Source organism: Oncorhynchus clarkii, chromosome 19, assembly GCF_045791955.1.
Source record: "Oncorhynchus clarkii lewisi isolate Uvic-CL-2024 chromosome 19, UVic_Ocla_1.0, whole genome shotgun sequence".
NCBI lineage: Eukaryota > Metazoa > Chordata > Actinopteri > Salmoniformes > Salmonidae > Oncorhynchus > Oncorhynchus clarkii.
In genome coordinates this window covers 14,958,643-14,973,915 of record NC_092165.1, presented here as the reverse complement: position 1 = coordinate 14,973,915, position 15,273 = coordinate 14,958,643, and the positions used below count along the sequence as shown (strand labels likewise).

At 41.8% G+C, this 15,273-nt stretch overlaps 1 protein-coding gene across 1 annotated transcript; it reads left to right on the top strand.

Annotated features, from left to right (window-relative positions):
* Nucleotides 1-1,686: 1,686 nt before the first annotated feature.
* LOC139374779 (uncharacterized) lies at nucleotides 1,687-13,576 on the top strand. The gene is made up of 6 exons (XM_071115915.1): nucleotides 1,687-2,159; nucleotides 2,504-2,634; nucleotides 2,811-2,978; nucleotides 5,922-6,074; nucleotides 9,164-9,275; nucleotides 9,661-13,576. Exons 1-6 carry the CDS (start codon nucleotides 1,883-1,885, stop codon nucleotides 10,596-10,598), a joined length of 1,779 nt encoding a protein of 592 aa, XP_070972016.1. The 5' UTR covers nucleotides 1,687-1,882; the 3' UTR covers nucleotides 10,599-13,576.
* Nucleotides 13,577-15,273: the final 1,697 nt, after the last annotated feature.

The following is a 15,273-nucleotide window of genomic DNA, read 5'->3' as shown; positions in this document are numbered from 1 at the left end:
AGAGTTATTAATCTCCTCTGACACCGCCTGGTATAAAGGTCCTGGATGTAAGGAAGCTTAGCCTCTGTGATGTACTGGGTTGTACTCGGTACCCTCTGCCTTGCGGTCGGAGGCCGAGCAGTTGCCATACCAGGCAGTGATGCAACCCGTCAGGATGCTCTCGATGGTGCAGCTGTAAAACCTTTTGAGGATCTGAGGACCCATGCCAAATCTTTTCAGTCTCCTGAGGGGGAATAGGTTTTGTTGTGCCCTCTTCATGACTATCTTGGTGTGCGTTGACCATGTTAGTTTGCTGGTGATGTGGACACCAAGGAACTTGAAGCTCTCAACCTGCTCCACTACGGTAGTATACTTAGAAAAACAATGCATTTAAAATGTGTGTTAAGTGTAATGATAGTAAAGATAGTACTAGATATACTAAAAAAGTACATCTCGTATTTGTAGTATATTATGTGAATTTGTAGCATATTTAAGTATACTTCAGTATACTTGTAATATATACAAATATACTTTTTTCTCAAATGGATAGTCAGAGTGAGTGTAAAGTTGGGATAGAGAAAGCACTGTGTGTGGGCGCCCATGCAGCTGGGGATCCGATTTGCCCTGTGAGAGAGAGACAGGTTGAGATTTCCAGAGTTTGAGTGGGGAAGAAAGTGTCCTATGCTAAGGCAGTGACAAGAGTAGCGGTTAGCCCAAGGGTGAGGGATTCGACTGGGCATTTGTCCAAACAAATGGAAAAATAAGCTAAATTGATGTGGGAAAGGAAAAGGCTAGGGTTGATAATTCCCCATCGTATCTTGGTAGAAGTATGTTTTCTGGAACTATGTACACCCAAGTCGGTAAACCCATTGAAGATATCTAAAGTGGTGGAGAAAGCATTGGGTAAAGTCAAATCAGAGCAGGTCACTTATTAAAGGAGTCATTTCTGGAGTTGCATAATAAGTTGATATTAATATGCTAAAGTAAATTCCTGGAGTGGTTGATGTACGCTGGATGAATGGTGTGGTTCATGGCAAGAAGGAGAAGAGTTCGTCTCTCCTTGTGTTTTTTTTTATGTGGAGTCCCTCCCAACCCGAGTGCAGCTGGGATATGTGTATTATCCTGTCAGAGCCTTTATATCCAGGCCTTTGCAGTGTAACAGATGTAAAATGTTTGGACATGCAGAAAGTGTCTGCAGACGGAATGAGCCGAGATGTGGGACGTGTGGGGGAAACCACTTTGATGGAGACTGTATAGCAGAAGAGAATTACAGAGGAATAAAGTATTGTAACTGTGGTAGAGAACATGAGGCGACATCCTTGGAATGCCCATATAGGGTGAAAGAGATGGAGAGACAAAATCAGGAAATTCAGTCTGTCTCCTATGCGGAGGCAGTAGAACGGGTAGAAAAAGTAGAATGCAGGCCTCCCACCAGCAGGATCCAGATATGCTGTATGTAAAGAAGGTGGACTTTGTGTTTTTAATGTCAGTGATGATGGCACAGCTAATGTGGAGGGAAAGTCAAGGAAGATGGGCATTATTGTGGATGCGGCAGAGTGGTTTGAAGAACTGAAGGAGAGAGAGATAATATCAAAAAGTATCTCCCTCTCACCGTATGCAGTTTCCTTTTTTCACCCCTGTACAGTTGGTGGCGGTAATGCACCGTCAATATTGGATGCCAACCGCAGTTAAACCCCACCTAAGATGAAGAAGTAAACGGAAGTGAACCACAATGACCATGAACAATTTCTTAGACGTTCATTAACACCCTGGATTTCAAAATATGAGTAGTCATAACTGCACAGCATCACATTCTCACCCAATATAGAGTATAATTCGTGTTGGAGACGACTTAGTTGATAGAAGGTATATTGGTAACGCTAGCTACTAACGTTCGCAAACAATGGCTAACTGTATGGTGTTTCACACTCAAATAGCCTCCATCATGGAGGTGCTAGCGAATGCAGCCGTTGCAGAAATCTGTAAACTCGTAGACGATGACTATGCAGTGTTTCGTTTGGAAATAACCCAAAGCCAGAAAGAAAACAGGACATTACGGAGGAAACTACTGGAACTAAAGGTGGCACGGGAGCGCGCAGAGAGGACAATGCCAGAACGCGTCCTCGCCAGTCGTCCCAGTAGTGTCAAGATCCTCGACCGATACAGAGGAATGGCAAGAGGTACATTTTGCAGAAGGCCGAGGATGCGCGGCCTGTCGCACCGTTCCCCTCTGGACATCTGTTCAGATGTGTTACCCAGAATTTAGTCTTGGTCAGTTTTTGGATAGTATGCAATAATTTCCTTGATTACTTAGCTATTTTTACGCAAAAACACTCATTCTAACCAGATTATTAATTTACTGCATTTCCTGTTATTTACGCGATGAAAACAATGTAACACATGGAACATAATACACCATCAATAAATAGTATTTCAAGAAGTTATGAGTTGTTACCTTGGTGTACAATATACAGTTGAGCAGTACCTAACCTATCCACCTCTTTTCGCCCAATCACTCACTTAGCTGAAGGACATCGCACTGGAGGCTACAGAAGCTTTGTTAAGCCAGTGGGACACAATACATGGAGAGATGACCAACCAATCACTGATGATGAGGGGAGTGGAACCTCAACCCAGCACATTATCATGATAGAGGTTAGTGTAATAGTATTACATCAAAATTACAGTACATCAAATGTTGCCAATTTATTTCAGAAAGGCTCCCCTCAGCTATTAATTTGCTTACATGTACATCCTCATTTATCTGCTATAGGGAAGCTTGTGAGACTTCCCTATGACATTGTTATCCAATATCCTCCTCTCTTTGTCAGTCTGCAGAGGCTGCAGGTCCTGTGGTCAAGCTGGAGCAGTCTGAAGGAGAGGAGGACCCACGACACAGCACAGACATCCAGACTGGAGCGGCTGGAGCGCCCCCTGTAGCTACGGATGACCCCACCACTGCCCCAGCACAGCCCAGGACCCGACACAGCATCACGGAGGTCAGTGGAACACCAAACGCCGCACTCAAGTCAGAGTCAGAGACAGACACCGAGACTTTAACGAGGCTGGGGCAACTGGGCTGTCCTCCTGCTCCCCACTCAGAGTATTTACTTTACGCTAACCCAAGGACAGTTTTATCCAATCGGGACTCAGGTGATGCATTACAGACTCACAATGATCCGTCCTGTTCATACGCTACAGAGACACAGATGATATCTGGTGACATGCCTGTGGGCTTAGATACACAAACTAATCCAATGAGAGGGAACTGGAACCAGTACAGTAGTAGTGTATACTCTGAAAGGTACCTAGATAAGAAAGGGGAAGGTCTTGTCGTAGATGAGGTTAATGTGAAAGTTGAACGCAACTCTCCTCAGACATGGAATGCAGATGAGACTCACTTAAGAGAAGTACTCTCGCTGGACAACACCAGTGACTTCTTAGATTACAGGGAAAGCTTGGAGACGAATCGAAATGTTGTGACCCACTCCCCTTTACGTGCGTTCAGAGATTGCGACCCAGTGTCCACGTCGGTGGAGTCTTCTGATTCACACGGCCGCGTCCATTTTGATCAGGTATTGAACTCAAATGACAGGGCAAGAGCCCAGGCTCAGAGAGGGGACTCTACATCGTGCAATAGTAAAGAGAAACGGTTCCTCTGCATGTTCTGTAAAAAAGGCTTCAGCTGCCCCCATAATGTGGAGATCCACCAGAGGATCCACACCGGAGTGAAACCCTACAGCTGTACACAGTGTCACATGCGCTTTGCCCAGGCTGGCAACCTGAAGAGGCACCAGAGGGTCCACACAGGGGTGAAACCCTTCAGCTGTACACAGTGTCACATGCGCTTCGCCGAGGCTGGTGACCTGAAGAGGCATCAGAGCGTCCACACAGGGGAGAAACCTTACAGCTGCCCCCAGTGTGAGAAGAGGTTCTCTCGTCAGCACCAGCTGAAGATGCACCTGAAGATCCACACAGGAGAAACGCTGTTTGCCTGTATGCACTGCGGGAAGAGGTTCTCAGAGAGGAGCTACCTCAGAATACACCAGCAGAAAAATCATTCCAATCTATAACATCGAAAGAAACCATTTCATGTGATAGCTTCTGACGTTTAGATCAAACCCTGCATTAAAGACAAATTTATACATTGTCATTGTTATCACCAGTAAAGATCCACAGGTGCATTTGGAATAACGAGTAACAGACTTCAGTGTTGAATATTCCTGGGTAGAATTTTGCATCCAGACATTGTGTGATATATAAGCCTAAAGTCTGTTACATATTATGTTTGTACTGTGTAGGATATATGTTTACAAATGCCTGGATTACTTCCATTCACCTACTGAATATTTTCCCAAGACACTTTTAATTAGAAAAGAAATGCAGTTCAACAAGTTAATGCTGATATTTAGTTGGGACATGTGTATATGTGGTTTTCATATGGTGTATTTAAAACGTGCTTATGTTTAATAAACACGAAATGGGACTTTTATTGAGATTCTCTTTAATATTCATCACATATGATCTCAACCTATTCTGCATACACACAGCAGTGCTTTATAACCAATATACACTTACTAAATATTTCTACTAGGGCCATCGTTTAACGTGTGACATGTTTATTTCTGTACATTTTTTTAATTGCCGTTAATTGCTATTCCATATCTTCACCACATGGAACTTTTTTTGTGTTTCCGCACCGGCGCTTTTAAATGCAGAACACAACAGGGAACACAGCTACAGTCAATGCTTGCACGTTTGCATAGCTGAAGACTGCGTGCCTCTAGCCAAAATCATGGGAGAGTTATACCCAATAGTACTGGAGCTATGTTTTTTCTTTCAGACGCGGATTGGTTTTAAACTACTCACAAGCTGCTGTTTTTGATTTGACAACAAACACCATTGGTTAGCTAGCTAGTCATGTTACCTAGCAACCTGATAACTTGACCACTGACTAGGCTATGCACATTTGGATGGCACAGGAAGAACTGAAAAGGAATAGGCTCCTCAAAAATATCAAAGTTAGGCTGCATATGCAAGAGTGGGGTGTGTATGATTGTGTGTATGTGTGAGAGAGAGGTTGGGTGTTTCACATTTTTATTGTCATGTGCACTAGTCCGGTGAGATGCCGTTCCTCCTCTTTCCCCATAAAGCAGTCAACAATATCATAGTCAATATTGTGAGAGTGGGAGGGAGACTGCGTAGGGCTATGTGAGTAAAGGTATCGGAACAGTACAGATGGTTATAATGCTTTCATCAGTTTAAAAGCTCTTTGTTCTTTGTATCCAAAGAGACAAGTTATTTTTACCTAGAATGCTTTAACAGTACTTAAAATGGTGTGTGTAAGAGAAAGAGAGAGTGTGTCTGTACTGTGTACAAGTGTTACACTTCAAGAACATTGATAAGGGGGAGTAGGCCTACATAAACATCGGGAGCATTACAAGCTGTAGCTATGTTAGTGACTTTTGTGTTGTTTATGGTGAAAATGCTATTAAAAGATTCTGATGTAGATCAGTTTGTGTTTCCTTCCCTTGCGATCAAAGCATCGTATGCCTGTACCTCAATGCACTACTTTTTTAATGGAAACATCTTTCTTTGGGGACAAATTTGAGCACATTTAAAAATGTTGACTAATACGATTTACTAATGCCATTAACTTGATTATTGTTATCGTTTGACAGGCCTAATACCTACACATACCCAGACACTAACAAACGCCTACTGTACATGTTAAAGTAGTTTAGTCAGGTCATATCTGACTTCTATTTACCCACAACATACTTATGTCCACCATGATGGGTTTAAAAACAATGAAGTCATTCTGCAACTACAGTATAGGACTCAAACGTAGTGGGGTTGGATAACTCCATGCTGAAAGTGTGTTTTATTATCTGTGTTTGTATGTACCTGAAGGAGTGTAATCTGTATCACCTCTCTTCAAGGAGAAGGAGGAGGGTCCAGATGTGCTGCTGGTGAAGGAGGAGGACCTGGGGAACCCTAAGGAGACCATGGTCATGGAGGACAACCAGACAACTCCTCCTGAACCCAAAGAGGAACCAGCTGAGCTGTACAGGACCACACACAATCTCACTGAGGTGAGCCCTCTGTGAACTGGGTTGTTCCACGAAATGAGTGCCTTTTTAAAAAACGTTTTTTTTAAGTTGAAATTGTCCACCAATATTACATTTTAAAAGCCTGTTATGGGGCCTCCAGAGTGGAACAGCTGTCTAAGGCATTGCATCGCAGTGTTGAGGCGTCACTACAGCCTGGGGTTCGAGGAAGCATGACTCGACCTTCGCCTCTCCCGAGCCCGTTGGGGAGTTGCAGCGATGAGACAAGATCGTAACTACCAATTGGATATCACGAAAAGGGGGGTAAAATTACAAAAACAAAAATAGACACTATTCCCGATTATCTGGAACCCAACTTGCCGTGGGTATTGATAGAGATTTCTGTGCATGTGCTGGATTTTCTTTTACGTAGCTGCTGCCCACTCTGCTGCCCACTCTGCTGCCCACTCTGCTGCCCACTCTGCTGCCTATGTAGCTAAAATTGATACAGTATTGTTTTCCTCATCAATCGGCACATAATACCCCATAATGACAAAGTGAAAACAGGTTTTTAGAAATGTTTGCAAATTAAAAATGCTAAACAATAATAATAATACCTTATTTACGTAAGTATTCAGATCCTTTGCTATGAGAAATTGAGCTCAGGTGCATCGTGTTTCCATTGATCGTCCTTGAGATGTTACTACAAATCAATCTACAGACAATACCCCATAATGACAAAGTAAATCAAGCTTTTAGACATTTTTGCAAATGTATTAAAAATTCAGTGCTGGAATATCACATTTACATAAGTATTCAAACCATTTACTCAGTACATGAAGCACCTTTGGCAGCGATTACAGCCTCTAGTCTTCTTGGGTATGATGCTACAAGTTTGGCACACCTGTATTTGGGGAGTTTCTCCCATTCTTCTCTGAAGATTCTCTCAAGCTTTGCCAGGTTGGATGGAGAGCGTCGCTGCACAGCTGTTTTCATGTCTCCTGAAAGGGTCGTTGTCCTTTTGGAAGGTGAACCTTCGCCCCAGTCTGAGGTCCTTAGCGCTCTGGAGCAGGTTTTCATCAAGAATCTCTCTGTACTTTGCGTCGTTCATCTTTCCCTTGATCCTGACTAGTCTCCCAATCCCTGCCTCTGAAAAACATACCCACAGCATGATGCTGCCAACACCATGCTTCGCTGTTGAGATGGTGCCAGGTTTCCTCCAAACGTGACACCAAAGAGTTCAATCAAAGAGGCCAAAGAGTTGGCTGTAACGTAGCAAAATGTGGAAAAAGTCGAGGGGTTTGAATACTTTCCGAATGCATTGTTATTGGAAAGATCCTAGATCAGTACTCCTACTCTGAAACTTATTGTGGATACGGCCCCGGTCTTGGTTCATGTCATTTTAAAGGTCCATTCTGTCACTTTTCAATCTCATAATCATCATTTCCAGCACCAAATCAGTGTCTACATATGCGAAAACAAGAACGTTTCTATGGGGGGGGCCCCTAAGGGGTGCATGCTCTATCCCCTCCTGTACTCCCTGTTCACTCGTGACTGCACGCCAGGCACGACTCCAGCACCATCATTAAGTTTGCTGATGACACAACAGTGGTAGGCCTGATCACCAACAACGATGAGACAGCCTATAGGGAGGAGGTCAGAGACCTGACAGTGTGGTGCAAGGACAACAACCTTCCCCAACGTGATCAAGACAAAGGAGATGATTGTGGACTACAGGAAAAGGAGGACCAAGCATGCCCCCATTCTCATTGACAGGGCTGTAGTGGAGCAGGTTGAGAGCTTCAAGTTCCTTGGCGTCCACACCAACAAACTAACATGGTCCAAGCACACAAGACAGTCGTGAAGAGGGCACAACAAAACCTATTCCCCTTCAGGAGACTGAAAAGATTTTACATGGGTCCTCAGATCCTCAAAAGGTTTTACAGCTGCACCATCGAGAGCATCCTGACGGGTTGCATCACTGCCTGGTATGGCAACTGCTCGGCCTCTGACCGCAAGGCACTACAGAGGGTAGTGCGTATGGCCCAGTACATCACCGGGGCCAAGCTTCTTGCCTTCCAGGACCTCTATAGCAGGCAGTGTCAAAGGAAGGCTCGAAAAATGGTATCTTCTACACTGCTGTAACTCTCTGTAATTATCTATGCATAGTCACTTAAATAACTCTATCTACATGTACATATTACCTCAATTACCTCGACACCGGTGCCCCCGCACATTGACTCTGTACCGGTACCCCCCTGTATATATCCCCGCTATTGTTATTTACTGCTGCTCTAATTATTTGTTGTTCTAATCTCTTACTTTTGTTTTTTAGGTATTTCCTTAAAACTGCATTGTTGGTTAAGGGCTTGTAAGTAAGCATTTTACTGTAAGGTGTACCCTTTGTATTCGGCGCATGTCACAAATCAAATTTGATTTGACAATGACATTCCAGAAGATTCTGTGCTTCCACCTTTGTGAAAACAGTTTGGGGAAGGCCTTTTCTTGTTTCAGCATGACAATGCCCCCATACACAAAGTGAGGTCCAGACAGAAGTGGTTTGTCGGGATCGACGTGGAAGATCTTGACAGGCCTGCACAGAGCCCTGATCTCAACCTCATCTAACACCTTTGGGATGAATTGTAACGCCGACTGCGAGCCAGGCCTAATCGCCCAACATCAGTGCCCAACCTCACTAATGCTCTTGTCGCTGAATGGAAGCAAGTCCCCACAGCAATGTTCTAACAGCTAGTGGAAAGCCTTCCCAGAAGGGCAGAGGCTGTTATCGCAGCAAAGGGGGGACCAACTCCATATTAATACCCATGATTTTGGAAAGAGATGTTCTACGAGCAGGCGTCTTCATACTTTTAGTGTATGTTGACACTGATATTGTGCTGGAGATAATGAAAGTGAGGTTGAAAAGTGGTGGAGTTGCCCTTTAAGTGTGAGACCATGCCTTTGAAATATCAAATCATTGGAGAGTGTCAAGTAATCAAATCAACCAATATGTTTGCATAATACTCATAGCAATCTCTCAATCAATCCCTCAATATCCCAATCAGAAGATGCTCCATAGCAGGGTTCTGATATCAGATTTCTTGATCCAGCATCCTCTCACTCTGTATCTCTTACAGTCAGTAGACATGGAAGATGGGAAGCCTGATCTGTTGCTAGTCAAAGAGGAGACAATAGAGGACAGACCAGAGAGCATTGATCTGCTGAGTGCACTAAAGATTGGGGAGCAAGGTAAGGGAGACATGCATATTTACATTTTAGTCATTTAGCAGACACTCTTAACCAGAGCAATTAGGGTTAAGTACCTTGCTCAAGGGCACATCAACAGATTTTTCAACTTGACGGCTCGGGTATTCGAACCAGCAACCTTTGTTTACTGGCCCAAAGCTCTTAACCGCTAGGCTACCTGCCTACATACAGTAATAGATCTTCATTGGGAATTGTGATGCGCCTGGCTATTTTCTTTTCTTCTATAATTTCTTCATTCATGAAATTAAATCAATAGAACTTATGTTTACGTGTAAAAACAGACATTATAATGTATGAACAAAAAAAACTCCATATGTAGAGTTCTCTGCCATGTTTTTAAAGTCTATTTCTTAACCTCTTCCTGCAGGTGGTTGGCTGGAGGCTAACAGAGGAGACTGGACAACAATTTTGGATTCCCAGACCCAGACTGGTGCAGCCAAGAGCCCAGGGGACAATGTCACTGAGCAGGCCAGGACCAGAAGCGACATAGTGGAGGTCAGTGGATGGGACAGCATCCTCAACTCTGGGCTGGGGAACAACACTGTTATCCACAACCATAAACAGACAGTCGAACACAAAACAACAACCGAACTTGACAACAGTGCGAGGTGTAGATTTGGTCCACGGGGACTGGTAGGTATCCATATGCGGCAGGAGAGAACAGAAACAGACTCTGCAAACGATGCTCCGTCCTGCTCCTATAGTTGTGATTCAGAGAGACTGATGGCGCCTCAGGTTGACCTCCTAACAGGTGCTGCCTTCAGCATACCTTCTATAGGATCTATCAACTGGAACATGGAATCTGCGACAACACAGACCCTCCCTGCCCTTCGTCCTCCTCACACTCTCCTAATGTTAAACCAGACCTCAGACAATGCCAGTGCTTCAACACTAAATGGCTACACAAGCCCCTTGACAAATGACAGTAGTAGTGATGCGCTCATTAGATCCGGTGGCAAAGAGAAGCTCTTCCCATGTTCGTTCTGTGGGAAAGCCTTCAGTTTCTGCAAACAGGTGATCCACCAGAGGGTGCACACGGGGGAGAAACCATTCGGCTGCCACCTGTGCCAGGCCAGTTTTTCACAATCGTCCAGCCTGAACAGGCACCAGAGAGTCCACACGGGGGAGAAATCCTACAGCTGCCCCCAATGTGAGAAGAGATTCTCCCGCCAGCACCAGCTGAAGATGCACCTCAAGGTCCACACGGGAGAAAGGCCATTCGCCTGTACTCAGTGTGGGAAGAGGTTCTCGGAGAGGAGATACCTCAAGATGCACCAGCAGAAAAAACATTCCACTATAACATAGAAAGTAACCATTCCACTTGATAGCTTCTGACGTTTAGATCAAACCCTGCATTACAGGTAGACGCAGCAAGATGACATAGATGCAGCCAGTAAACAGTACTTGTGGGTCAATCGTTGAAGTGCAAGGGCCATACATTGTGTGAAATATAAGGCATGTAATACAATATTGTGTTACAGCCTGAATTTAAGATGTATTTAATTTATATTTTTTGTCACTCGCCTACACAATACTCCGTAATGTCAAAGTGGAATGATGTTCTTCAAAAGTTTTACAAATGAAAAGCTGAAATGTCTTGAGTCAAAAAGTATTCAAACCCTTTGTTATGGCAAGATTAAATAAATTCAGAAGTACAAATGTGCTTAACAAGTCACATAATAAGTTGCATAGACTCTGTGTGCAATAATAGTGTTTAACTTGATTTGTGAATGACTACCTTAGTCAAGCAGTGAATTTCAGACACAGATTAAACCACAAAGACCAGGGAGGTTTTTCAATGCCTCACAAAGAAGGGCCCCTATTGGTAGATGGGTAAAAATGAAAAAAGCAGACATTGAATATCCCTTTCATTACACTTTGGATTGTGTATCAATACATCTAGTCACAACAAAGATACAGATGGCCTTCCTAACTCAGTTGCTGGAGAGGAAGGAAACCACTCAGGAATTTCACCATGAGGCCAATGGTGACTTTAAAACGGTTACAGAGTTTAATGGCTGTGATAGGAGAACACTGACACAACAACATTGTAGTTACTTCACAATACTAACCTAATTGACAGAGTGAAAAGAAGGAAGCCTGTACAGAATAAACATATTCCAAAACATGCATCATGTTTGCAACAAGGCACTAAAGTAATACTGCAAGAAATGTGGCAAAGCAATGAACTTTTTGTCCTGAATACCAGTGGTGGAAAAAGTATCCAATTGTTATACTTGAATAAACTAAAGATACCTTAATAGAAAGTTACTCAAGTAAAATACCACTTGAGTAAAATTATTTGGTTCTAAATATACTTAACTATCAAAAGTAAATGTGTAAATCATTCCTTATAATATTCCTTATATTCCTTATATTAAGCAAAGCAGACAGCACAATTTCCCTGATTTTGAAAATGTACGAATAGCCAGGGGCACACTCCAACATGATTTATAAACGATGCATTTGCGTTCAGTGAGTCCGCCAGATCAGAGGCAGTAGGGATGACCATGTATTATCTTGATAAGTGTGTGAATTGGACCATCTTCATGTCCTGCTCATCATTTAAAATATAACGATTACTTTTGGGTGTCAAGGAAAATGTAGGGAGTCAAAAGTACATTATTTTCTTTACGAATGTAGTGAAGTAAAAAGTAAAAGTTGTCAAAAATATAAATAGTAAAGTACAAATACCCCCAAAAACTGCTTAAGTAGTACTTCAAACTATTTCTACTTATTAAGTACTTTACGCTACTGCTGAATACAAAGTGTTATGTTTGGGGTGATGGGGTTCACCTTGGGGTCATGATAGGGGCTGCACCAAATGATTGATGTATTATAATAATTGATTATGCTTATGTTGTATTAATAGAAGGGGAGGGCTATAAGACCCCTCCTTCACTACACTTGTAGGGTCTTGGAATACAGATTAGCAATAATATGCATTATAAGGTTTAATATTGTTCCACAGTTCTTTTCTAGTCTCTGCTTCTTATAAGAAGCTGTCTGAGAGATGTGTGAGTTATTGCAGTCAAAACAGGGTGTCTGTGAGAAAGCGCCTCAAGACTAAAAGAGATTCATAGACGCAGAACGCTGCAGGGTAGTGAATGAGATAAGAGACTAGTCAGACATACCACTATGGGGAGTGGAAAATTACTGCTGAGCCCTTAGAAAACACTGGAACTATTGTCTCTCCTGCAGGTTTGTCTCTCCTGCAGGTTTGTATAACTGTATATGCATGGGCTTGGTCTCATGAGTAGAAGGTGTTGAGGTAGGCAGTTACATCACTAGGGGTTGACTGTAAGAGTATTAAAGCAACTTGGACCCTTTCCTATTTTGCAGAACTTACTCGGAAACATGCGTGCTATGTTCCCGTTGTCAACTTCTGTCTGCAATTGCATTAATAAAGGTTTTTGATTGATTTACTTAAAGATATTGTCTGATTGCTAATTTCACCAATAAGCAAATAATTGACAAGGAACCTACCCCAACATTGGTTGGAGGAGATTCTACACCATGGTGCCGGAGCTCCAAAATAAACAAGGTAAGCAGACATCTGTTTAATCTAAGTCTGTAATTAATTGGCATTCACTGGTGTGGTTTCCCTCTAACAAGTAAGTGACACCTCACTCACTCTAACATATATACATACACTTTGAATATGACATAGTCGAATTCTAGATTAGAGAAATTACATAACGGGCTATTGGTGAAATGCATGATGTCAATATATGATGAATAAAATTAATGATTGATGACTTTAATTTTTAGTTTGGGTGGTAATGCAGCGACCATTACTGAATACTAGTTATTTTATTTTTTGAGAGGTGATTCAGTAATAATCATCTATTTTATTTTGGGTGTTAATGCGGAGACCATTACTGAATAATAGTTTTTTTTATTTTGGAGAGGTGGTTCAGCGATAATACTCATCTATTTTTTATTTTGTAGAGGTAATTCAGTGACAATTACCCAATACTAGTTATTTTGGTTTTGAAGAGGTGGTTCAGCGATAATCATCTATTTTATTTTGGGTAGTAATGCAGCGACCATTACTGAATACAAGTTATTTTTTATTTTGTAGGTAATTCAGCGACAATTACCCAGGCCACCTTGACCTATGGGAGGGTGGTTTATTTTTTATTTTTGTAGAGGTAATTCTATGTGAAATTTACCCAGTGAATGTTGAGTTGTTTATGAATAGTGCGTTGTATGTTTCATTTGTTTGTTTGTCTGTGGATTGTGGCGGGGTTTTGGGGTAATAAAAGGTCATTTGAATAAAAGGCTGAACATATTTGTTAGTGACACCTTCTTACCATAGGACAGTATAGAAAACCCTTAGTATACCAATACAATTATTACAAGGAAGTCCTGAAGAGATTTTAATTGAAAATAACTTTGTGACGCTATCACAAGGGGGCACTGGTGTATAACATTACTGTTACGCTGCACCCTTAAAATAGACTTTAATTCTTAATATTATATGCGGTTGTCTCTGTGAGGCCCGTGGGTGAAATATATTTGAGTTTAGTAGAACCATTTACTGTAGCCTTGATTAAGTGAAGTAGAATTCGGATTACAGTATCATCCACTGTTGTTTAACACATACTGAAAGGAGATAGAGAAGCATTTATATAGGCATATGTCTACATATTACACCCACTTTAGGGTAACCCTATAGAAATTGGGAAAAAAGATGGACTTCTTAAAAAATGGAAGATGGACTTCTTGTTAATCCAACCACGGTGTCAGATTTTAAAAAAACTTTACGGTGAAAGCAAACCATGCAATTATCTGAGAACAGCACCCAGCATACAAATCATTACAAACAGTAACCAGCCAAGTAGACAAAACTCAGAAATGGCGAGAAAATTAATCACTTACCTTCTTCATATGGTTACACTCACAAAACTCCCAGTTACCCAATACATGTTTGTTTTGTTCAATCAAGTCCCTCTTTATATCCAAAAACCTCTGTTTTGTTAGCGTGTTTTGTTCAGTAATCCACTCTCAAACAACATCTTGTGAAATTGCAGAGCGTGAAACTCAACAAAACAGAAATTCTCATAATTAACATACATAAAAGATACAAATGTTATACACCAGTTTAAAGATAAATTTCTTGTTAATCCAACCGCTGTGTCAGATTTCAAAAAGGCTTTACGGCAAAAGCAAACCATGCGATTATCTGAGAACAGCGCCCAGCAGACAAATCATGACAAACAGTTAGCAGCCAAGAAGAGGAGTAACAAAAGTCAGAAATAGCGATAAAATTGGTCACATACCTTTTGATGATCTTCATATGGTTGCACTCCGAAGGCTCCATGTTACAAAATAAAAGTTTGTTTTGTTCGACAATGTCCCTCTTTAAGTCCAAAAACCTCAGTTTTGTTCAGTAATCCATTGGAACAAAGCGCGGTCACAACAGACAGACAAAAAATCTTAAAAGTACCATAAAAGTTCATAGAAACATGTCAAACAATGTTTATAATAAATCATCAAGTTGTTTTTGTAAAAAATAATAGATCATATTTCAACCGGACAAAAACTTCGTCAATAGAAAAGGAGAAACAAGAAAGGCGCGCTCCCGGTCACACGATGGACTCATGTCTCAAAATTTCCACTGTCCTCTCATTGAAAGTGCTGTTTCTCCCTCATTTTTCAGAGTAAAAGCCTGAAACAATGCCTAAAGACTGGCCACATGTAGTGGAAGCCATATATATTGTGAACTAGGTTATAAGTCTTTGTATGGTGGATAGGCTTTCAATGGAAAAACAGGCATTTCAAAATAATAGCACTTCCTGGATGGATTTTCCTCATGTTTTCGCCTGCCATATCAGTTCTGTTATACTCACAGTCATTATTTTAACAGTTTTGGAAACGTCAGTGTTTTCTATCCAAATCTACCAATTATATGCATATCCTAGCTTCTGGACCTGAGTAGCAGGCAGTTTACTTTGGGCATGCTTTTCATCCAAAA